This window comes from Staurois parvus, unplaced genomic scaffold (genome assembly GCF_062004578.1).
Source record: "Staurois parvus isolate SC_StPar_1 unplaced genomic scaffold, SC_StPar_1.0 ptg000195l, whole genome shotgun sequence".
In the NCBI taxonomy this organism is placed as follows: Eukaryota; Metazoa; Chordata; class Amphibia; order Anura; family Ranidae; genus Staurois; species Staurois parvus.
Genome location: NW_028317991.1, coordinates 11,121,536 through 11,147,090, shown reverse-complemented (window position 1 = coordinate 11,147,090; position 25,555 = coordinate 11,121,536). Strand labels below are relative to the sequence as shown.

The window sequence follows — 25,555 nt, the reverse complement described above, 5'->3', positions numbered from 1 at the left end:
GGGGATCAAATACCTTTTTCCCTCATGACCTTGCAAATCAGTGCATAATTTGTGAGACATGCATTTATTTTGAATTTTTTGTTGCTATTCTGTCTCTGTGTTACAATACACCTACCATTCGATTTTTAGACTGATCATTTCTCTGTGAGTGGGCAAACATTCAAAATCGGGATCAAATACTTATTTCCTTCACTGTATCTTTTTTTTTTTTTTTTTTTTTTTTTTTTTTTTTTTAATATATCCCTTCATGCACTTCTGGGATTCTGACTTAGACATAAATGTCTCATCTGCCCACAGCCTCCTAGCCCACAGTCTCCTCCTGCATGTCATGCAACCCAAGAGGCCATGAGATAATTGACAGTATATCAACAGACTGGGTGTTTCTCCCTGGTTCTTGCAGCTGGCCCCTGTTGATGTTACACATGACCATCATCAGGCAGCCCATTACAAGAACCAACAGTATGTAAAAAAGAAAAAAAATCGTATAATAACTTCACTTTTTTTTTTTTTTTTTTTTGTACATACTGTCACCAGTCAGTACGGCCCCTTCCAAAGTTGAGGGGGAAAAAAGAGAATTTTTGAAATTTCTTAATTTTCCAAAAAATTGACAAAGAATGAAAACTTTAGAAAAAACTTGTAATGCCTCTTACTAAATACCTTGGACTAGCTACTTTCCAGAAAGTGGTCATTTGGGGGGAGTATTTTAGGGCCTCTTGAAATTAGAAATTAGGCTACATCTGTACATCAAGATTGATATTCAAAAAAATATATATCATAGTTTGTAGACTCTATAAATATCCTACAGACTAAATAATATACACTGATTTGGATTACTTTTACCAAAGAAATATAGCAGAGTACATTCTTGCCCTAGTTTCTGAAGAAATATTTGCAAACTTTTATAACAGAAGCTAAGAAAAATGCATTTTTTTTCAAAATGTACACAAAATTAACTCCGAACTCAACTAAATATTGGCAAGATTGGTGATCAAATGCTACCAAAATAAAGTTATCTGAACAAAATGATAAACATTTCATTTGAGTATAGTGTTGCATAGCTGAGTAATTGTCATGTAAAGTGTGACAGTGCTGAAAGCTGAAAATTGACTTGGACAGGAAGGGGGTAAAAGGGCCATTTATTGAAGTGAATAAACTTTTTTATGTAAGTTGCGTCTGTTTATTTGCAGTCTTCTCTTCTCTATATCTGTTCAAAGTCCAGTATTTATAACACTTGTCTGAGCTTTCAGATAGCAGGGGGCTGAGAGCTAAAATTATACACTGCAGAGCTCAGTGAGATGAGAAGAGCTCTTAGAGCTGATTGAAGGGGAATCAATCAATCAAGGGGAAGTACTTTGAACACACAAACACACGCACACACACACCTGAGGCTGAGAAGAGATCCCTTTCCTCTCCTGGTATCAGGAAAACTTATCAGAAGTTATTCATGATAGGAAATGAATGAAGCAGTAAGCAGAAATGACACTTCGTGCCCTTAATTGAGACACTCAGTTAAACACTAAAGAGGGATAAAGAAAGAAAAACAATTCTGATGGATGTTTCTTGTTTAAAGCAACCCCCAAAAACTTTCTGTTATGGCTGAGTGACTTGACATGGATTTTGGCTACCAGTGTTATTCTGCACATAGCTGTCCTTGTGCAATGGGCAGACATTGGAGCTAAAGCTGGGGGTACCTAGAATTGCTTCAAAGACAATAAGCTTGGAATTTAGAAAAACGGTTTTTAATCCCCTTTTTTGTAAAACCGCAAGGGAGGAAACATTTACTAAATATGCTAGTATTTTATATATACTTTCTTGTGTTCACTTCTGGAATTATCCCTTACCCATATTTATCTATCTATAAATCTAATTTTTTTTTGTGTGTATATAGAAAAAGGTGTCTTTTGTCAGGTGTAATATTTCCTAAAGTTTTCTTTTGACATTGTTTAACAAGTTTAATTTCTTTCCTACAGCTCTGGAAACAGACAGTGCATCAAAAGAGATAAAATCTGCAGAATTAACCTCTGATGATGAGGTAAAGAAAGAGTCATCAAAAAAGAAATCTAAGAAGCACAAAAAACATAAAAGCAAAAAGAAAAAGAAGAAAAAGAAAAAAGAGAAACATGAGAAAAGATCAAAATCTGTTTCGAGTGTTGAGGACCAAGAGAATGTCAGTTCAGAAATAAAATCTGTGTGGAAACCAGCATTTTCATCACCTCCAAAAGAGCAGGGAATTGTGGACACCTTATCATCCAAGCCAGAAAATGCAAATACAGTTGTACTAGCTTCAGTGAACACACAAAGTATTAGTTCTGCAATAGAAGATAAACCCATGGGATTACTGTTAGATGTAGATTCTGGTTTCTTTGGCCCAAAATGCCCAAATGATTTAGGTAAAAATGTTTCTTCAAATTCTGTGACATGTGATACTGAACTTAAAGAGCAATGTGAAGCATCAGCACTGGTCATTCAGCAAAGCAATGAATCCACTGCACTTATTGAAAAGGCTTCTGAAATTGCTAAACCACAGCCGAGTGGACTATCTCTGCTGATATATACACAAACAAGTCCTGGAGTACATAGTCCATTAGACATTAACAGTGAAAAAGATTCCCTTCACCCAAGTAACAGATGTAGATCATTATCAAGATCCCAGTCAAAGTCAAATTGTGACAAATCCAAGGAAAAATCACGGTCGAACTCAAGGCATCGATCAAGATCTAGGTCTTTAGTAAAGGTTCCAAAGAGTCTTGAAACCAGCAACAAATCTCCTAAATCTAGGCAGAGATCATCTTCTATCTCTCGTGATCAAAGAAAACAATCCAGATCCAGTTCTGCAGGTCAAAGACGAAGATCAACCTCCAGGTCTCCAGCAAGGAGGCAGCGGTCAAGATCTAGAACTTCTCGATATTCTAAATCCCCAATAAGAAATTGGTGGTCAAAGTCTATAAGGAATCGAAGGAGATCAGTATCTGTGGTCAAGAGAAACCAATCAAGAACCAGGTCACCTGAAAGGCGACAGAAGTCAAGATCTAGAACAACTGAGAAGAGACACTGTTCTAGAACAAGGTCTAGGTCACCAAGTAGGCAAAGAAAATCCAGGTCTATAAGCAGAAACTATAGACAGAGGTCTAAATCAGCAAATAATAAAAGAACAAGATCAAAATCTGCAAAGAGAAGGCAATCAAAATCTGGCTCTGTATCCAGGATTCGACGTTCAAGGTCTTATTCAGGTTCTCGGAGAAGGAAGTCAAGATCTGGTTCAATTCTCCAAAGACAAAGGTCTTGGTCTGGTTTAGCTGCCAGGAGGCGCAGGTCAAGATCCGGTTCAGTTACTAGGAGACAAAGGTCAAGGTCTGCTTCTGCAGTTAAGAGACACAAATCCAGGTCAATCTCACCTGCTAGGAGGCGCAGGTCCAGATCAGCTTCACCTGGCAGAAGGAGGTCTAGGTCAGCCTCACCTGCCAGAAGACGGAAGTCCAGGTCAGTCTCGTCTGCCAGGAGGCGCAAATCCAGGTCGGCCTCTCCTGCCAGGAGACGGAGATCAAGATCGGCCTCGCCTGCCAGGAGACGGAGATCAAGATCAGCCTCGCCTGCCAGGAGACGGAGATCAAGATCAGCCTCGCCTGCCAGGAGACGGCGATCAAGATCAGCCTCGCCTGCCAGGAGACGGCGATCAAGGTCGGCCTCGCCTGCCAGGAGACGGCGATCAAGGTCGGCCTCGCCTGCCAGAAGACGGCGATCAAGGTCGGCCTCGCCTGCCAGAAGACGGCGATCAAGGTCGGCCTCGCCTGCCAGAAGACGGCGATCAAGGTCGGCCTCGCCTGCCAGAAGACGGCGATCAAGGTCGGCCTCGCCTGCCAGAAGACGGCGATCAAGGTCGGCCTCGCCTGCCAGGAGGCGGCGATCACGTTCGGCCTCGCCTGCCAGGAGGCGGCGATCACGTTCGGCCTCGCCTGCCAGGAGACGACAGTCTCGGCCGACCTCACCTGCCAGAAGGCAGAGTTCTAGTTCTGTGTCTAGGAGAAGAAAATCTATGGAAAGACTTCAAAGGTCGAGTTCTGGTTCCATTCTAAAAAGACAGCGTTCACGGTCTAGTTCAAATGCTAGAAGACAAAGTACACGATCCACCTCTGCTGCTAGGAAAGGATCTAGGTCTACTTCACCTTCAGTTAGAGAACCATCACAGTCCAAAACAGGAAATCAGTCACGATCACCGTCAAGATCTCTCATATTAAAACACAAGTCAAGATCAGTTGAACGAAAACACAAATCGCGTTCTAGATCGTCAAGTAAAGTAAGAATTTCAGGGCTCGCACCTTTAGATGATAGGCAGCTTTCTATGTCCTCAACTGTTAAGCAAGCTAAACCTGCTTCCTCATCAGAAACAATAAGTGATGAAAGTAAACTTCCCCAGATGACCTCAGAATCGCTTTTTAAAGCTGAAACTATATTTCTGGACAAAACTGATATACCAGTGAAACAAATAGAATCATCCAGTGAAAATGCTCAAGAGATTGATTCCTGCAGTGTTTCATCAGTAGCTAATCAAAAATTGTTTGATTCTTCATCCAAATCATCTGACTCAAACTTGTCATGCACTCAGTTTGACTCAAATTCCCAGCAAAATCATTATAGTGATAAATCTGATAAAGATATACTTGCATCTACCCAAATTTCAGTAGAACCCCACAAGCCTTTTGACCAAACCTCTTTGGACTTCACAGAGGCTAATTCTGCTAAACTACAAAGTTCACCAGGAGATTCTGAAGTTTTTAATGATAGAGTATTTCAGTCTTCACAGATGTTTAATGCAAAGCTTGCTGAGGACTCTTGTCATAAACCGGATATAGTGTCTGTTGTGGAACATGAGTTGGACAACGCTGGTTCTGAAATAGAGAAAACCTTTTCAACCACACATAAAGACTCTCCTGATGTGTTTAAATCAACTATTTGTGACCAGTATAGTATGGTCAATGAACTGGAGTTTGCTAATCACTCTTTACCTTCAGATTTTACCAGCCTTGAAGCAGAAGGCAACCATTCTTACACTGATACAGCCAATCATCAATATTCCTGTACGATGGCCTTGAATCCTTCACCAGTAGAGGCTGCCCAGTGTTCTGATCGGAAGCACTTTGAATCTAGCAACTATCCGATAAGTAATGATGATGATTTCAAAAGACATGATAGTGTAGTTTCACGTTCAACATCTACTGTATCTTGTATAGAAACCTCCACAGAATTTTCTAGTACATTGACTGTGCAAGATACCTCTGTTTCACACATTGATGAGCGTAACATTGATTTGAATCCTATCCATGACGCTATGCACGAAGCTTCTTTCACTAGCCACATCACGTCTGATGCAGGAGTAAAACCAAATCCATTTCTTGCCACCAACATTACTAGTTTGGAATCCTCATTAAATAATCAATCCGAAATTCAGATAAGAACTTTAAAAGAGGAAGTTTCTGAATGTTTTTCTCAAGCGGATACTGATTCTAATTGTCATTTAAATCCTGAAAATGCATCAACTCCTAACTTTGGTTTGCTAAGTAGAGATGAGGTAGTACTGCAGAACTCTGTTGAAGCATCTCATACTACTCTGTTGGCTGAAAAGAGTTATTCTATTATGTCAGAGCAGACATACAGTGAGAAAACAAACAAGGACATTACATATGGCAACACTGCAAAAAGCTTTTCAGCAGAGAATGATTTTGCATCACAAAAAACAATTGATGAGAACTTTCCTAGTATATATGATAAAGCTGACTTGTTGATTTCTACAGAGAGAGAACACCCAAGTGAGACTGAAGTGCATTACATAAGCAATCCAAAGGTAGAATTAACACAAGCAGAAACACACATATCCCAATCACACTTGGGAAATGAGCTTAATCTTTCCCTACAGAAGACTCTGTCATCTGACATGATTTCTCATTCTGAGGATCAAACTAACAGAATTTTTCTCAAATCTAGACAATCTGATCCATTAGGCTCTAGATCTTTTACTGTTGGTACATCATCTTCCAGAGAAGTACCCGAGCTTGTTAAACAGGGTGGACTTGACCAGTCGCTTTACAGTTCCTCTGAAAACATTGAATGTGTGTCTGCTACTTCAAATCAGTATGCTGTGTCTTCCACTGCAGATCTTGCAAAAGAACTTAACGATGAATCCAAAAATTGCAATGAGATTCCAGAGAGCATCGATATCAAGAAATCTTATCCTGTCAGTAATGAAATACATGTTGATGATAGCAATGAGATGGACTCGATGTCAGCTAGTGGTCATGCTGAAGCAAGTGCTATTTTTGTAGATCTTAAACATTTAGAGTGTGCTGTTGCTGATAAAGAACAAAACTTGAGATGTGAGGCAGAACAGGAATCTGTGCCAGATATAAAAATGTGTCCTGAGACATCCAAGATTTTTATCCCCAAGGAAATGCCTTCTCAGAAGCAGGAAATGTGTATCCAGTTAACTGATACGTTATCTAAGACAACTGTGGAACAAACTGATGGAGAGAGTAGTTCACCGAATGGACATTCCTTTTTGTTAGATAACAACAATCAGAATTTGGATAATATTTCTAACTGTACCAACACAAATGAAGACCGTAAAGAAGATAAAACAGTTGCTGAAAAATCCCTTGGATTAGACTTAGAGGCTGATAACCATAGTAAAATAACATCAGCTAGCCCTTACATTGCTTTGAATGTTCCTAGTTTGCCTGTCAAACAAAATTCTGGCCCTGAAATTAATGCTGAACCAGTTACTGAAGAAGAGATCAACATCAAACCTGTTTCTAAGCTTGACAAAAAAGATAATCTAGAGGTAGATTTTGAAACTAAGACAAAAAGTCATGGACAGGTTGAATATGCATCATACGCTGAGTCTTTTTGTCCCAACACCTCTGAAGCCCAGCAGATATCTACCTCTGTTGTTCATGAAATGCAGAAGATTCCAGCAGCAATGCCAGTACAGTTTAAGTTTAGCAAAACTTTCAAGACGCTTGCTAGTTCACAGTTATGCAACACATCTGATGAGTCTTCTGATAAAGAAAGTTCTAAAGTTAGTTCATTGTCACTTTCCTCAAAGGCAAGTGCTTCTTCCTATGTTGATTCTTCAAGGACCAATGTTAAATCACCTCAGAATGTTTTACATCTGAAACAACTGGACACACCTTTATTACCAGAAGCTTTACAACCAGAGAGTTTGTCTAATGTGGGATCAGATGGCAAAGAGGTCTTGCAGCAAGATGTTGTCCAAACAGATGACTCCCAATCCAGTGCTGCTATCAAACATGCTTTCCCCCACATTTCTAATGCTTTATCTAAATTGGGAGTTAAGCAGCGGCAGTACCGCTCAAGATCTGTTGCCCAGGAAAGCCGATCTCCATCTGTGGACAGGAAACGGGCTTCTCGATCAAGATCTAAATCTACAACCAGAAAAAGACGTTCCCGTTCGAAGTCCATTTCTCGAAAAAAGCGCTCTCAGTCATCATCTAGAAAGAAAAGTTCTCATTCAAAATCTGCTAAAAATAAACGATCTCGCTCAAAGTCACGTGGAAGGAAGAGGCGATCACAGTCCAAATCAAAGAGTAAAAAAAAGCATTCCCCATCCAAATCTTCTGGAAAGAGAAAGCGGTCGCATTCAAAATCATCAGAAAGAGTCAGATCTGCAGGTAAACCAGAGTGTTCACGTTCCAAATCAAAAACTCGAAGAAAGGGAGTGCACACAAAATCTCCAAGTGGTAGTCGAAGATCGCGGTCTAAATCCACAGTTAGGAAAAGTTCACACATCAAAAATTTTGATGTCCGAAAAACACGGTCCAAGTCTGGGTCATCGAGCCGCTCACGGTCAATATCTGTATCAAGGAGACATCTTGCACATTCCAAAGCTTCTCTGCACAGGAAACATTCTCGATCAAGTTCAAAATCTACATCACCTAAAAACCGGTCTCTTTCAAGAAACAAGGGACGTTCTCTCTCTAGATCTCCATCCCGAAGGCGCCGTAGTCGATCACGGTCACATACACGCAGACATCGTTCAAGGTCTCGAGGAAGATGGCGTCGTTCCCTGTCATCCTCCAGAAAGCATTCTAGATCATCTTCTAGAACTTCAGGTACTTTGTCCACAAAGAAACGGCGTTCAGTGTCCAAGTCACCAATGCGTGGCCATCGGTCAAGATCCCAAGCCAGACTAAAAGATAAATCTCCTGTAACTAAGCGCAAGTCCATATCTCCCATACCACAAAAGAAAACTACCCAATCAAAAGCAGCAGCTTTTAAACATAGCATTGGACTGAAGTCTCTTATTCAGAAACAGTTATCTCAAGCCAAGTCTCAAGGATCTGGTGGAAAGTTGTCCAAGGAACAGATACCACTATCCACAATTGCAGCAAGAGCACAATTACCTGCATCCAATTTTTCTACTAGAGCACAGGTTTCTGCACCCAATTTGAATACAGCAAGCCAAATTTCTGTGCCGAACCTAGCAGAAGTGCCTCTACCTAGTGAGAATGGTAATGGACAAATTCCTGTGCCCAGTGTTCCCCCTGAACAGCAGATGTCTGTAACCAGTTTAGCACCAGAAGCACCACTGCCTGTGCCTGACCTAACTACTACAACTCCATGGCATGTGCCTGACATGGCTAGTGGGACACAGTGGCCTGTACCCGATATTGCTGCAGGAACTCAGTGGTCTATGTCAGATCTGACAGCTGGTGCACAATGGCCCATGGCTGACTTAGCAGCTGGTTCACATTGGCCAATGCATGATTTAAGTGTGGGAACACAATGGTCTGTTCCTGACCTTGCTGCTGGAACACCATGGGCTGTGCCAGATGTTGCTACTGGTGCACAGTGGACTGTGCCTGACTTAACTGCAAGTACACAGTGGACTGTACCTGATCTCACTGCTGGATCCCAGTGGGCAATGACGAATTTTGCACCAGGAGCACAATGGTCTGTTCCAGACTTAGCTGCTGCTGCACAATGGACTGTACCTGACCTCACTTCAGGAACACACATACAAAGTGCAGACATGGCTCCTGAAGCTCAAGTTCCTGGATCTGACATTGCAAGTGAAGCCCAAGTTCCTGGCTCTGATCTAGCCACTGAAGCCCAGGTTCCTGGATCTGACTTGACAGCTGAAGCCCAGGTACCAAGGTCAGACTCTGTTAGTGAAGCTCAAGTTCCTGTACCAGATCATATTCCTGATACTTTGGATAATGATCTAGTTTGTGAAGGACATAATTTGATGCCTGATGTTACTGCTGAAGCATTGGTGCCTGTGGCTAGTGGGACACTTGTACCTGATGTAGCTGCTGGAATTCCATTACCTGATGTGACCGCTTCAACACAGACTCCAGTACCTGATGTTGCTGCTACCACAAACTTGCCAGTTCCAGATGTGGCCACTACTGCTCATAATTTAATGCCTGGCTACACCTCTTACGTTGCTGTCCGTGAATCTGTGTTTGAAGACACAGCTAAACCATCTGTTTACTTAGATATATCCTTGACAGCTGGAGAATCTGTAGACAGTTCCTGTGCACCCGAATCACTTGTGTACACTAAAAAACTGCAGTCTGAAGCTCTTAACAGGACTGCACATCAAACAGATCTCAAGTCTATGCCTAGTTCAGACCAATGTCTGCCTAGTGAACTGCCTTTGACACATGCAACTGTTCCTGAAATGCCAGACAGCCTTTCACAGGATGAAATATCTGTGAGCTCTGAATCTCAGCTTGAAAGTGAACATATATCCAATACCCCACTGTTTGACCCATGTTTAACATCTGAAAATACTTCATTGATTGAATCTACTCCAGATCAGGGTAGCTCCGGCATGCCTACTCTATTTGCATCTTGTACCAACTCAGACTGTCCATTGTTACCAGCATCTGATACTGATGGCACTTCAGTAATTAATTTGCATGCTGACTCCAGCCCCAGCCTAATACATGAGTCCTGTCCTAGTCCAGTGCAGTCCTACATAAGCCCTAATGAAGCTACATTGGTTGACCCATATCATGGTCCAGGTAATAATGTATTAATAGTCCAGTCCAGTCCAGAGCATCCCATTTTGGTCACTGAGTATTCGGAATCTGACTGCCAGATACTAAGTGAACCAGGTGCTGTATCTGATTGCACTGTACTGGCTGCTTCCTGTGTCAGTTCTGATCATTCTCCAATAGTTAAAACTGGTTCTAGCCATGACCACTCCCATCAGGAGTTGATTGAGCACCATGTCACCCTAGATCACCTCCAGCAACAGGAACCCTGCCCAGAGCCAACTGATTACTTTGCTAAACCTAATTATCCGGAGCAAGTTAAAACATATGTGAGTCCTAGCTGCCGAATTCCAGGAGACAAAAGTGCTGACCCAGAAATCCCTCAACTGATTGAACACCATGGCAGCCCCAGACACCCCCAGCTTGTAGAACCCTATGCCAGTCCTGAGCAACCTCAGCTGGTAGAACCCTATGCCAGCCCAGAGTGTCCACAGCTGGTGGAACCTTATGTCAGTCCAGAGCACCCACTACTTGTTGAACCATATGGCAGTCCAGACAGCCAAGAGCTGGTTGAACCCATTGCCAGTCGGGAACTTTCGCAGGAAATTCAGTCATTTGACATCCCTGAAAGTCCACAAATTGATCAGTCATGCATGAGCTCACAGTGTCCTCAGCTAGTTCAACCATATGACAGCCCGGACCATCCACTGCTGGACCAGCCAGTTGCTAATTCAGAGCAGACACCGCTTGTTCATCCAAATTCCAGCCCAAAGTCATCCACTAGTCCAAAAAGTCCACATGAGAACCAGTCATGTGCTAACTTGGAGAGTCCTCCGCTTGTTCAGCCCTATGCTGACTCAGAGCACAAGCCGGAGCAACCAATTGCCAAGCCACAGCCCGTTCTCTTAGAACCATTTACAAACTCAGAACATCTACAAGTTGTTCAATCATATACTGTCCCTGAGTGCCCACAGGAGATTCAATCATTTACCAGCCCAGATTGTCCCCAACTGGTTCAGCCGTATGACAGTCCAGAGCAACCGCAGCTGGTTCGGCCGTATGACAGTCCAGAGCAACCACAGCTGGTTCAGCCGTATGGCAGTCCAGAGCAACCGCAGCTGATTCAGCCGTATGGCAGTCCAGAGCAACCGCAGCTGATTCAGCCGTATGGCAGTCCAGAGCAACCGCAGCTGATTCAGCCGTATGACAGCCCTGAGCAACCACAACTTGTTCAGTCGTATGACAGCCCTGAGCAGCCGCAGCTGACTGAGCCATATGACAGCCCAGAACATGCACAGCTGGTTCAACCATATGACAGCCCAAAAGATCCACAGGTGGTGCAGTCATATGGCAGCCCAGAGCGCCAGCAGCAGGATCAGCTGTGTGTTAGCCCACAACACCCACAGCTTGTTTTGCCATTTGACAGCATGGAATGCTCACATCTGGTTCAACCATATGCCCTCACAGAGTGCTCACAACTTGATCATCCATCCACTAGCCCAAAACATTCACAAGTAGATCAACCACATGCCAGATCAGAGCATCCACAGTTAGATGAACCATATACTAGCCCAAAACACTTGAAGGCAGAACAACCACATACCAGCCCAAAGAACAATCGGCTAGCTCAATCAGACACCAGCCCCAAGCACCCCCAGGTGGTGCAACCATTTGACAGTCAAGATCACCCCCAGCTGGTTCAGCCATATGACAGCACAGAGCACCTGCAGCTGGTTCAGGCATGTGCCAGTGCAGAACATCCAAAACTAGTGGAATCGTATGCCAGCCCAGAACACCCCCAGTTGATTGAGCCATACTCCAGTATAACTCACCCACAGCTGGTTGAAACATATTCCAGTCATAACCACAACCAATGTGATAAATCTAATTCAAGTTCTGATTTCTCTCCGAACCATGAGTCATCCTGCCATGATGATATTGATGAAAATCATAAACTAATACAGTCACCTCTGTCTGATTCAAGATTTGACAATTCTTTGCTTGAAAATTTTGATGCCAACACAACTGGACCCTTGCTAGATGTACCCTGCTCAAGTCTTCTTCAAAAGCATAAAAATAGTCCGAAGCTGAGTAAACCAGTTTTAGAAGATTGCTGTGAGAGTTCGTATAAAATCTCCTCAGAAGAACTGATGAATGCTGCAAATAAATCTCTCATTGAGGATTCTTCTGAAATTCCTGCCCATTTGGTATCAAAGGAAGACTATATAGACTCTGATCAGTATTTAACTGGACATTGTTTTAGCTCTGACTCAGCCCAACTGGATGGATCAACTTCCAGTAGTCATAATCTAGAGCGTGACCATTCCAGTCATTTTCATCAGTCATCACTTGAGAAGTCTCCATCAGGCAAAATGCAGCTACAGCCGGAGATTCAGTATACAAGGGATGATCAACAGCCTGAAAAAAAGCTGGATCTAGTGGAAGATTGTACTGTCTCTGACCAGCCACAGTTCTCAGAACATTGCAATCAAGAGGAATATTCCTCACCAGCATCTTGCCTGAATAAAGAATCTTTTAGCACCAACCAAGTTCTTTCTGTTGATCTTTTGAATGTGTCTGGCCTGCCTTTGGATGAACAAAATCGATTTAGTGCTGACCTGTCTCTTAATGACATGTGCAAGGATTTTCAACAGGTCAGTCCTGTTAAAATCAGCCCAGAGCAGCCTAGTATGCCCTTTCTGGACAGAGCCGCTTCTGATTCTGTTTCCTTGACAGATAGAACCATATCAAGTATCGATGCTAATTTTGAAGACAGGGCTGTTCCAAGTGTAGAACAGCAAGAACAGTCAGACAAATTTGAAGGTGATAAAAACTCTGATACCATTGAGCAGCACCTGACTGACAAAAGTACAGAAATCTTTGAATGTGATCCTCTAGATAGGTTAACAGCTCAGATTGAAGTACTTTCAGACAATTCTTATTCTAGCCCTGATAATTTACTGCAGAATGAACCATTAATAAGGTGCAGTTCTCCACATTCAGAAAATAAATCGCATAGACCTAACCAGTCTCACCAAGAGCACCCTCTTGTGAGTGCTAAAGAAAGAACCTCTTTGGATGCTTCTGAGCAGACAGGTGTGGATAAAGACTATTCCAAGAATGAACAGATTCTAAGCAATCCTAAAATCGGAGACATTCCTGAGCTTGATGAAACCGTTGAAGGTAGCACATCCTTGATGAGAAGTGAACCTTTATTCCCAGGGCAGATTTGCACCGAGGCGTTTGTCACAGTATTGTCTGCAGAAACTGAAGAACCTTCTACCAGTTTGTCCTTACAAACTCAAGATAAAGTACACAGCTTTATGTCTGTCCAGGTTTCTGCATTATCTGCTGAAATTGAGACACATGTGGCAGAGGATTCTGTGGATAATATTCAGATTGATCATGAATGTAAAATTACACCACCAGACCTTTTGCCATTTGACTCTGAACAACCTACACATTTATATACACATAATTCCGAATCTTCATCTGAACAAGTTATATTTATCTCTCAACCACCTCCTGAACTTTTGCCTTATGATTCTGAGCAGCCTGCAAACCCTTTCCAGAATATTTCTGACTATTCTTCTGAACAGGATTCTTCAGTCTTTCACACACCTCCTGAGCTATTGCCTTATGATTCTGACCAGACTACTATGCATGTTTTTAAGCCAGAATCTTGTGAAGGGAATCTATCTTTAAGCAATGCAAACGATCCACCAGAAGAGACTTCTGCTGCGTTTGCTGCATCTGAAAATCCATTTGTTAGTCAGCTTTCTGTATCCAGTGTTTGCACAGAAACAATTAAAGTACATCTTTGTTCTGCTGAAGAAAATGATATCTCTATAATTTCAACAAAAGAATTGGATTGTGTTGAATATGAAACATCTAGAGCTCCCATTATGACTCATGCTTCAGACTTAAACAATTCAGAAATGTTAGTTGAGCAGCCAGCCTCTACAATTCTTGATGCTGAATTTGGACAGGAGCTAGCATCTTCCCAATCTTCTTGCGATGAAACAAAATGTATGCTTGAACAGCCAATTTTGTCTGAAATAACTACCCCACATGCTTTAAGCCAAGGAGAGCATTCATTGTTATTAGCAGAAGATTCTGTTGTGCATTCGCTGTTAACAGAGGATGCTTTGAAATCAGCACCTCCTATTGCAACTGCAGAAGAAGAGCAAATATCTTTAATTTTGGATACATGTGACACTTCAGTGGTGCAGTCCTGTTCTGATAACATTGAATTGGTGAACGTTTCTGAACAGGAAAAGTTATCAGTGACACAATCACCTATTGTTAAAGTCTCTAACAAGCGTTCCCGTTCCAAGTCTTTGTTAAAAACTGATATTTTAAATTCTCTTTCCACATCCACAAAACGTGATTCACCTTCAAAACGTGCAAGCAGGTCTGCACGCTCACATTCTCGATCAAAGGACAGAAAGAAATCAAGATCAAAATCTACCACAAGAAAAAAACGGTCACGCTCAAAGTCGGTGACACGTGTGAAGAAATCTCGTTCTAAGTCTGTGGTAAAAACTAGAAAATCGAGGTCAAAATCTGCTACTAGAAGGAAAAAATCACGTTCAGTTTCTGATGCAAGATTTCAGAGATCTCGTTCTAGGTCTGTATCTAGGAAGAGACGTTCTCGATCAACATCTGTAGCCCACAAGAGATCTTCTCGCTCTCCATCTGCAGCTCATAGGAGGAGGTCCCGATCGTCTCGTAGAAAGCGATCCCACTCTACATCTGTAGACCCTAAAAGGTCTCACTCGCATTCCATAGCTCGTAGGAGGCGCTCTCGCTCACTTTCTTTAGCCCGTAGGAGACGCTCTCGTTCCCACTCTCCAGTTAGGAGGAGAAGGTCTCACTCTTCCTCTGTTCACCGCAGAAAACGCTCACGATCATCTTCAGTGGCTCGCAGGAGACGTTCACGATCTTCCTCCATTACTCGCAGGAGACGTTCACGATCATCATCTGTATCTCGGCGAAGGCATTCACCTTTGCAAGCTGTAACACGCCGAAGGAGATCTCCATCATTAGGTCGACGGAGACGTTCTCGCTCACCTTCATTGTCACACAGAAGACGTTCCCGCTCTGTTTCTCACAGAAGACGTTCTCGCTCAGCTTCTGCTTCTCACAGAAGACACTCTCCATCTGCAACCCGCAGGAGGCGCTCCCGCACCCCATCTCCCCTTAGGAGAAAGCGTTCTTCCTCTGCTGCTCGCAAAAGGCGCTCCCATTCTACCTCAGTAACACGCAAAAGACATTCTCGATCATCATCTGCTTCCAGAAAAAGGAGATCCAGATCCTCATCTACTTCTCACAAAAGGCATTCCCGAACGCCATCTATTGCCTGCAAAAGAAGGTCAGAGTCAAAATCTCCAACCCCAAAATCACCGAAAAACAAACAGCGAGCTCAGTCAAAATCTGATCGATCTCGGAGTCGCTCTCAAAGTAACATAATCCGTAAAAGGAAAACACGCTCACGATCTTCCTCAAGAGACAAAGGTAAATCAAATGAAAAAAGACGGAAAAGGTCTAGCTCTAAAGAACATTATAGCATCAAACAGAGAAGGAAAAGTCGAACCCCTCCAAGAAGGAAAAAATCAAGATCTCCTGCAAGAAGAATAAGCCCATGCAGGTCCCCTGTTAGAAGGCGACGTTCAAGATCACCAGTAAGGAGAAAAAGCTTTAGCAGGTCACCTGTTCGTAGAAAACGATCAAGATCTAGAGACCAATCAATGGACTGTGTCAGATCACCAAAACGTCTCACAGATCTTGGTAAGAATTTTTTTTTTGTTATGTTTTTATAGACTTGAACTGAAAGTGTGTTGTGGATTGTAAAGTTAAGTAAGCCATACATTATGCAATTTTCTTTCCTTCAACCAAAAGAGGTTTGCAGGAAAATAAAGCGCTCGATTCCCCCATCAACACTGACTGTGTTTTTGAGGGAATTCCTCCCACTGCTCAATTGTATTCCAACAACAGAATACAAGGATTATGGCTATGACTATAGCCTCCGGCAATAATCGCATGAAAAAAACCTGACTGGCTGGTTGACTTGCCCACAGATCAAAATTCAGCCGTAACTGGCCAAATTTCGATTCGTCTATGGCTGTCCATATTCTTTTATTGTCTGTTATATTGTTTCATATTTGATCAGTTATGCAATACATGAGACAATAACCTGGAGAGGTCAGGGATGCAAACGTTATTTTCCCAATCCACATGTCAAATTGGGAGAACATGTTGTTTTTGTTGGTGCTCTGTGAAGTTTTTTACCCCTTTCCTCCATTTAAATAGATGAAACTAAATTAGTTAGCCACCGGGGTGGCAGGCATAAGCAGCATATGGGATTACTGTACCCGCAGCTAAATGCGAACTGTGTACAGTATTGGTCCATTGCTGCAGTCACAGAAGTATATCAATAAATATACTAGTCGGCCTCAATGAAAGTGTAAATATTAAATAAAGTACAATGATTTTTAAACTGAAATACGCCCCACATGAAACTTTTCTTTACATTGCAGGTTAAAAAAAAAAGTTACCTGAAGTTCTACTTTAAAACTGAAACATGTAAGGAGAGAGTGGTGCATTGGCCTCAAATGACATGATATTCAAGCACAAACAAAAATGTGTTATGTTGTAGCATACAAAGTCTTACATTTTTTTAGGTCTTTCTTTGCTTTATTTTCTACTCTTGATCCTGCCAGTGAGTCTGTTCTTTCAGCTTCCTTTAACAGATTGAGCTGTCTAGGAAAAGTGGCAGTTGGAGGGTTGAGACAAACCATTTAACACTTATGCTTACAATGGTCTGCTTTTATTTTCTGTAGAACCTTTATCCCAAAAGAAACTTTTTGCTGTAAATACTTAGAAAGCAGGTCAGCTTTAATGTTTTTTTTTTTTTTTTTTTAAATCCATCTAACACTACCTTCTCCTCAGATTGACAATAATGCTGTCCTGTGGTCTCTGTTGCTCCTCCGTCTAGAGTGGAACCAAGTGAAATTAAAGGAAAAAACCCTAAAAATAAATAAAAATAATAATGCAACCACCACATCTAAGGATTGGTAAATTGCAATATTTTTTTTTTCCTTTTTGGGTTAAATAACTTCAAGTTATTGCTAAAGTTAAAGCTGTCCAATGCTTGCTGTTGGACATCCAGTAATAGGGCATTCAGCAGAAGGAGGAGGTAATATTTATGTTACAATTTATAGGCAAGGTAAGGACGTATGAGGAAAGGGAACTACCAAAAATAATTACCTCTCCTGCTGCTATTTATTTTGTTGACGATATTATCAGTGCCTTAAAAATCTGCAGAATCTATACTGTGGTGGTATAAAGGCTAGGAGGAGGAAACCATTTTTGAAGATTCTTCAGGCACTGGTATCTTTTTAATAGCTGTAAGGATTGAAGGTGTGGGCCACGAGAGATGCCAGTTTTAACTGTTACCATATGTAGGAGGCACTTTAATATCCATTTTTTTATTCTAGTGACAGGAGGCATATCAGCAGCGGAGAGTGGGTGGAGCACATTTAATTGATTTGAAGCCATCTTACTACAGCAGACCTCTCCAAAAGCCCAACTGTTGGCCATGGTAATCGTGAACTTTAAAGTGATACTAAACCTAAAAACATGTTTTACCTTAATGCATTGCTTGCATTAAGGTAAAAAACGTTTTATATTTGTCTGTGCTCCCTCTTCCCGGTGCAAAGGGGAGCACAGCAGAGGACCCTTGAAGAGGAGAATTGGGGCCGCTCTGTGCAATACCACTGCACAGAGCAGGTGAGTATAACACCTTTGCTATTTAATAAAAAAAAAAGGTCAGACTTTAGTAACACTTTAAGATATGCTGCCTTTTGTAAATACTTCTTAAACATTAGGTACTGACACTACTCTATATGCATGCTATAAAATGTTTTTGCTTTTTTTCCTTTAAGACAAAGCTCAGCTCCTGGAAATAGCCAAAGCTAATGCAGCTGCGATGTGTGCTAAGGCCGGTGTGCCCTTACCACCAAGCTTGAAGCCAGTATTGGCACCCTCTGCACCTGTAGATGAGAAGGTTACCCACAGGACATATGGCGTTACAATTCAAGAACTCACAGAGGTATGGGAATTTAAGTGTTAGGAAATTTGTATAGATTTTTTTGAATGCATTTTGTGTGAATATTTATATGCTTTGTTAAAGAAAATACTGCAAGCTAAACCCAGTCAGTATGTAACATGAATGGCATGTTCTTTTTGCAAAATGTGCAAGGCTAGATTGTACTGGAGCAAAACCAGATTCAACAGTTTAGTGTGAGTGAGGCTTTATACCTGAGAGTGAAAGGTAGCAGAAACATTAAAACTAAAATTTTTTTTGGATACACTTTTTTTTTTTTTTAAATCCCCCAGTGCCCTCTTCCCTATATTCCTGTCCCCAATCCTGTGAGATCTTTACTTCCTGATAGTGACAATGGTTGACCATGCCAGTGAAATGTGTGTTTGGCCACTTGCTGCTTCCGTCAGGAGCACAAATGACAGGGTAAGTATGCATTAACACAGCTGGGAGACAGTTGTCATCCCATAACAGGACCTGGTATGATCACTAGGCATCCTATTAATGAAACCTGTAGCCTTAAAAAGAAAACAATTTTTGGAATTACATTAATGTGGTAAATCTTTTGAGTGCACCAGTACCCAGAATATGGATATTAAAGTTTCTGCATAGCCTCAAAGCGGAGCATCCCTTTCTCAGTCAGCATTGACTTTTAAATTCTTATACTGCCAGTATTCATAAATAGATCAGAAAGTATATCATTTTTACTTGAGTTTAAACTTTTTTTTTTTTTTTTTTTTTACATTTCTTCAGTTACTTTCTGGTTTTCAGGCCTAGGCAAATGATGGGGGGGGGGGGGGGTCTCTTCCTGCCTGCATGCCTGAGCTAAGGGCAGATGGATTCCAGGAAGTAAATGCTACATGAATCATCTGCCCTTTCTCAAGGTGGGCACAGCCAGAAATGCTAGGGGTTTTTTTTTCAAAGTGATTTCTCAGCAAACTGGAGACATCCATTCTAGAAACATGGATGGATGGCTTGCTCTGCAAATTAAAGAAATCTGGGATAGGTTGAATAGTTAACAAATGTTACCATGATCATGATTTGGTTTTTTCTTTCCTCCCTTTTTGTTTAGAGCAGGGCACTTCATTTGTCATGTAGGTCCCAGAAACCGTTCATCTGCTGTTTGAACGTTTTCAGAGGGAGGCGGTTACAACTTCAATCCACCCCTTGTTTCTGTCCCTCCTCCAGTGGGAGATATGTCCACTCTTGCTGACAAGGCACACACCTGAGCACTAATTGAGTTCAGCCACAATACTATTCCTCGGCATAAAAGTGGAAAAATACACAAGTGGCATAGATGCTCCTCCTCACACAGTTCAGATCGTATTCTCTTACAGACAACCTCTATCTGCGCACTGTGTAGCTGCCTGCTTTGCTGCAGTTCTGTCCTGTGAAGTTAACAGATAACAACTGCACAGCTTAGCATTCAGGTACACAAATGCAGATAGAGGCTGTCTTTAAGAGAATCTGATCTGTGCGAGGAGAGGGAGAGCAGCTGCTACTGCATGAAGCCTCAGGAGTGCACAGACAGCCCAGAGCTGATATCAGTCAAACATAGGAGAAGGCAGGGGGGAGTATCCCCGCAAGATTGTGAAGCCAGGGCAGACTACAGCCCCTCCCACAGTTAATTACCTGCATTTCCCATACCCATACTTCTCTTTAAAAAATACTAAATAGCATTTTTGGTTTGTGGTGCTCTAATGCAATGTAATTGCGCTTTAACAAGTAGTAAAATAACTTTAAAACCAAGCCATCGCTGACCTTTCTAGCTTTGTGAGCTAGACTTTACAGTCGTCTTTCATTTGGGTTGGCAGGATTCAAATATTTTGCCAACATAGAAAATAAGGGTTAAAGTGTATGTGATTTCAGTGCCTCTGCTGTGAATTTTGAAGATGGCTTCTCTACAATGCCTATAGCTACAGAGGTGGTTGAAGGCTTGTTTAAAGTTTAGTGCTTCTTTGGAATGTGTGCACAGTCTGAGCACATGTTCTATTAATAAGATTATAGTTTGGGGGCTTACCTCTGCTATTTGTATAAGGGCAAAGCAGATACAAATAGAGAAAAAAACAGCATAGCATGGTACAATCGAATAAGCCAGGGATAGGTTCACAGAGAGCAATGAAAAAATTCTTACCCACTGATGTAATGGAGGTAAGGGCTGCAGGGCATTCTTGCATTACATTACCCTCCGGACTGTTTAATCAACATCAAGGTTCCTTGCTCCATGTAAAGCAGCACCGAGGTCACCAATTTACACTAAATGTGGGTACACATGGCTCATTTTTTGCTGTTCAACCTGCCAGTTTCGCCAGTCAGTCTAAACAAAAACCCTGATCGATTCCTGCATCCACACAGCAGTGAACAGGGTGTACTATACTAAGATCGAAGTTTTGATCTGTGTGTACCCATCTTTGGAACCACTGCACAAATTAGTTTGGAGACTGTGTGATTCATAGCAAATAATATAAATAAGCTGAGCTTGTTTGTTTGCTTGTATTGGAGTGTGTTGAGTGACTACCATTGGCAACTGTTTTGTCTAATTGTCTATTTCAGAAATGTAAGCAAATTGCTCAGAGCAAAGAAGATGATGAGGTTGTGAATAAGCCCCATGATTCTGATGAAGAGGAGGATGACAAACCTTTTTATAATCATCCTTTTAAAGTCAGTGAACATAAACCAATTTCCTTTAGCTTACTGGTAAGTGTGATCTATTTACCCACATATTTTCATGGGAACATTTACAATTAAAAGTACTAAGGTAAACATTAATGGCCAGTTCATATCAGGATCGCAGAGGAACACATTGTGTTTCTGTGTGTTCCTCTGCTGTGTCGGTTTAAGCCCATTTAACTGAATGGGCTGAGATTGCACAAGAAGTAATGCATGCGCTACTTTTTAAAAACATACCGAACCAAATCACGTGCTTCTGTGGTTCCCACAAATGCGCTGCTTGTGATATGCGTTTTGGTTGCATTACGGTGTGAACCGGCCCTCAATGAAATATATTTTTCACTTTTTTTATTAGGTTTTTACAGAGTTACAGAGAGACACACAATGTAGGTTTACAATGAGATGAGAGTAATTGTGTAGAATAAGTAATTACATTTTTAACAGTGTAACCATCTTTGCTCTTCAGCTTTGCTAATTGTTGAAATGTGCAAAAATATGATCTACCTTGTGCTTTTGATGTTTAGAATCATCCCCCTTCCGTTGTATGTTGAAGGCTGCAACTCTGATTTGATATAGTGCTAAAATTTCTCAAAGACCTGGCTTTTCTGTATGCTGGGCATACGATGTGTGATCTATGCAGTAGCACCAGAGGACATAAATGCTAAGGATACTCAGATATATAGATTTTAGTTCAAATTTGGACCAGGTGCTGTTACTAGCAAATTTGGTTATAATAAACATTGTCTACTTTAGAGCAAAACTATAACCAAAATAGCAAAATATGAATGAATAGCCCACCGAAAGATAAAATAACAAAACCAGCTTTTGCTGCAATATTCACCAAAATATTCTCCATTCCTTCTCCAATACTTTTTTCTGTCACTAGATGTCCTCAGTGTGATGGCCAACATTATTTGACCATTTAACTCGCTTTACCTGAGCCCAGGTCACCCTGTTCCTGCTCCAGCCTGTGACAAGACAGTGGAATAAGAATTGGCAAATTTATGTGATAAGCTCATCTCTCTGTCACTGTGCTGTCCTTTCCTGTCGGCATGATTTGGGTCTTATAGCTTCCTAGAGTTTCGCTTCAACTGTGATTGAAATGCAAGGTTTCCTAATGTAAAATATTCAAACTAAATACACAGTTGAAATAAGAACTTGATATAAGTTCTAATCCTTCATCACTCTATCCAGAGCTAAAATAAAAAGATCTGGCTAAATAGTCAGGTTGCCAATCTATATGCAGCTTGCGGATTCCACAGAACATCACGTAAGTGATGGGGTTGTTTCTCTGCTACTCCAATTTTTTCCTCCTGCCTGCAGACTTCCATTTTTAAAGGCTAAGTTCACCATTTTACTAAAAAAAAAACGGGGCATTTTTCGCAGGTTAAAAATGTGCATTTATTTTTCATTTAATGTTTTGAACAGGAGAATCACAGTTGCAATTTCAGGCTCCTGCACAGTCTTCCTTCAGCTTTTAGCCTGCAACTCTGTAGGCGATATCTGCTTGCAAGCTGGAGGCACTGTGAATGGGCTATGACTGTGCTAGTTAGTACATTTGCAACCCATTCAAACTATACATTTGTCTGCAATGGTGGGAGGGAATGCCGCAGCTGTTTGGGTGGAGACATTTGACTGATGAAGCCCTCTCAAAGGAGGATTTTCACCCCCTTAATAGGTTAGAAATGGCCTTATTATACAAACTGAAATTGCATTTTATTAATTGTACAGGACACCAGCCTTGTCGTAGACGACTGGTTATATGCAGCTGCCTTCAGGTGATTGGACACTGGCAATTTAGAGCTGTGAGGACCCTCTTATATCCCCTCGAATTCCCAGTAATCCTCAGTTTTTGCTTGGGTCCTTAGTTGGTAGATTTCTCCTCTTTACTATACGATATTGCTGGTATTTTCTGGAAAATTCTTACTTAGATTCCTGCTCCAAGTACCCAGACTTCTCCGCAGAGAGAAAATACAGGGCTGATCTGTAACATGCTTCTGGCAGTGAACTCCTGCTTTTGGCTCTCCGGCTTCTACAGATGCAGTTAACGGGCGCATGTAGACAAAACCAAACTGGCACTCTGACAAAAGTTGAATAATACCCTTTGTATAGGTCTAGACCATTTACGTACAGTGCTCTCACAGTCTGTCTGGAATACTCCCAAGACATTGCTAGAACACTAAGTGAGGACTAGTCATTACTGCCCACCTCCACTATCACAGGAGTGAGTTCTCAAACACTGAGCTCACTTCTACTGCCATCAAGGGAGAGAAACCACATGTGAGGGAGGATGAATCAGAGAGAGCTCACACTTGTGATGGTGAAAATGAGCAGTAAAGACTAGGCCTCACATTGTCTTGGGAGTATTCCTGTCAGGCTGTGAGAGCTACTGTATAGCAAGGGCATTATTTAAATTTAGTCAGAGCTCCACAGTTTGGTTTTGTCTATAGGCACCCCTTATCTGCATGGACAGTTTTTTTGTAAGGGTGAACTAACCTTTTAAACTTTCACAGCCCAGGATGTGGTCATGTCCATTTAATACTTTCACGGCCTTGAGAGTTGTATGTGCCACAGCACAGAGCGGTTGCAACAGTTTACAGTTCTGCCACAGTCACCCAGGTACCTAGGTGGACAGACAGCCTCCATTACAGCTGAACCTTTGTGCTCAACCGGGCACCATATTAGGCACACCGCCTCGTGCAGGCTTCCTGCCTCTCCTCTACACATGCAGAACAGGCTTGGTATACCTGCTGGACACCTGCAGCCTAAGTGTAACTACGTGACTGCTCTTAATCCCTCTCCACATTTTGGGTCCCTCTCACTGCTATGGCGAATCACATGCAGGGGAAGAGTTGGGTTTTCAAGCTAGCTTTCAGCCAATAAGTCAGATGAGGGGTTCTTTATGCCCCCTGGAGATCCTATCTTAGACAGCCTGGGCATTCATTCCCCTTCAGGGTCCCTTCCCTTCATCTGATGCTTAGCTCTTCAGGTGCCCCCCTTTCCACCTGTTTATGCAGGGAGGAATTCAACTCCTGGGTGGGCTTTTTGGGCAGAGCCACTACCCACCTTCTCCTTTCAAGTACCTTGTTACTTAAGAAAAGAAAAAGATGATAAATCCTCAGTCTGAGGATTCTGAGTAGGAGGAGGCTGATTCTGTTGCTCTTGCTTCCTATCTCAGGGACACCATTTCTACTCTGGCGGATGAGGTGTGTGCCAGTTTGTAGCTGAAATTGTCGGTGTCCAATCATCTGAAAGTTGTTAACGTGAAGTAAAAATATTAAGAGGCTCCTAAGGCCTTAGGTCTTTTCTATTCACTCTACCATGGAGGAAGTGATCTACGATGACTGACTGCACCCTGAAAATGTTTAACTTTCCCTGAAGCTGTTTATGCAGCTATACCCCCTTGAGGAAAGGTTTCACAAAAGACTTGCGGTTCCTTCTGATCCTGCCATTTCCAGCCTTAACAAGGCCTTGACTGTTGAACTTGTGTCTGCCTAGGTCTGGGACATCCTGACCCTTTGGGTTCAAGTTTTTTTCTCTAGTGCTGCAAACTGAAGTTTCTTCTTTCCCTACAGTCCACATCAGGCCCTACAAATGCACCTTCTTCTCAAACATAGGGGATCTGAAAGCTACACTTCTGTCCTTGGGAGGAGTCATCCTTGTTAATACACATGCAGTTTCAGAGGTGTCATCCTTGTTAATACACATGCAGTTTCAGAGGTGTCATCCTTGTTAATACACATGCAGTTTCAGAGGTTCTACTCTAACCTGCTTTTGATCCTGGGGGCCAAGGGCAGCATTTCCCCTATTCTGGATTCTAAATCACTTAACTTCTAAAGTCAAACCAGGTTGGTCTTTTCCCTCCATCCAACACAGGTGATCTGCTGGCATTCTGTAGACATCCAGGATTGTTTGTACTTTCTCTTATTCCCCCTGCACCAGTGATTTTTCTGGTAGGCAAGCATCACTTTCAGTTTCTTGTTGTTTACTTTAGCCTGTACAATGCTCCATGGATCTTCACCAAGGTGCTGCCGCCCTGTTTTGGCATTGCTTCACTCTCATGGTGTCCCCATTGTGGGTTTTCTGTTTGATCTGATGTTGAAGGATCATTCTGCCCAGGTACTCCCTGCCTAAAATGCATCCCCAGTCTCCAGATGTCTGTTGGATCTCACTAGCCACCTGGAATTTCTGGTGTTGCTCATGGACATGCACAAGGCTTAGATCTTCCTTCCTCTGTAAAAGACCCTGTCCCTTTTTTAAGTGCAGACTTTTCAGTTCAGAAGGCTTCCCTCAATTTGCTTTTGCATGAAGGTCGTAGGGATGATGGTAGTGTCTTTCTAAACCAGCTTTTTCCTGGAGCGGTAAATTTCCGATCCAGACATGGATCTGTGAAGACGGTTTCTTTCTTTGACCTAGACCAGGGGTGGACGACTCTGGCCCTCCAGCTGTTGGTGAACTACAAGTCCCATCATGCCTCTGCCTTTGGGAATCATGCTTGTAACTGTCAGGTTTGCAATGCCTCATGGGACTTGTAGTTCTACAACAGCTGCAGGGCCACAGTTGCCCACCCCTGGCCTAGACTGTTCTCTCAAAGAATGCAATCATTTTGGACTGCAGGGGAGCTCAGACCCGTCATGGTCCAAGAGACTTGGTTGAAAGGGGAACCAAAGCTTTTTTTCAGCAGTGGACGTCTCGTTTTCTGGGACTTCAAGGAGTCAGCAGAAGTCACTCAGCTTGAGAGAAGTCAAACCTTCTTCTGTCTTGG

At 42.1% G+C, this 25,555-nt stretch overlaps 1 protein-coding gene across 13 annotated transcripts in view; it reads left to right on the top strand.

Moving 5' to 3' along the window:
* Positions 1-25,555, top strand: part of SON (SON DNA and RNA binding protein) — a 134,083-nt gene that overhangs the window by 55,667 nt on the left and 52,861 nt on the right. For all 13 annotated transcript variants that reach the window (XR_016312805.1, XR_016312803.1, XR_016312801.1 and 10 more), the window contains exons 3-5: positions 1,971-15,806; positions 17,963-18,129; positions 20,674-20,817. Coding sequence is in view for 6 of the 13 variants with exons in the window: in XM_089677951.1 (XP_089534077.1) it covers positions 1,971-15,806; positions 17,963-18,129; positions 20,674-20,817 (14,147 nt within the window). In the remaining 7 variants the exon portion in view is untranslated. The remainder of the gene's footprint in view (positions 1-1,970; positions 15,807-17,962; positions 18,130-20,673; positions 20,818-25,555) is intronic.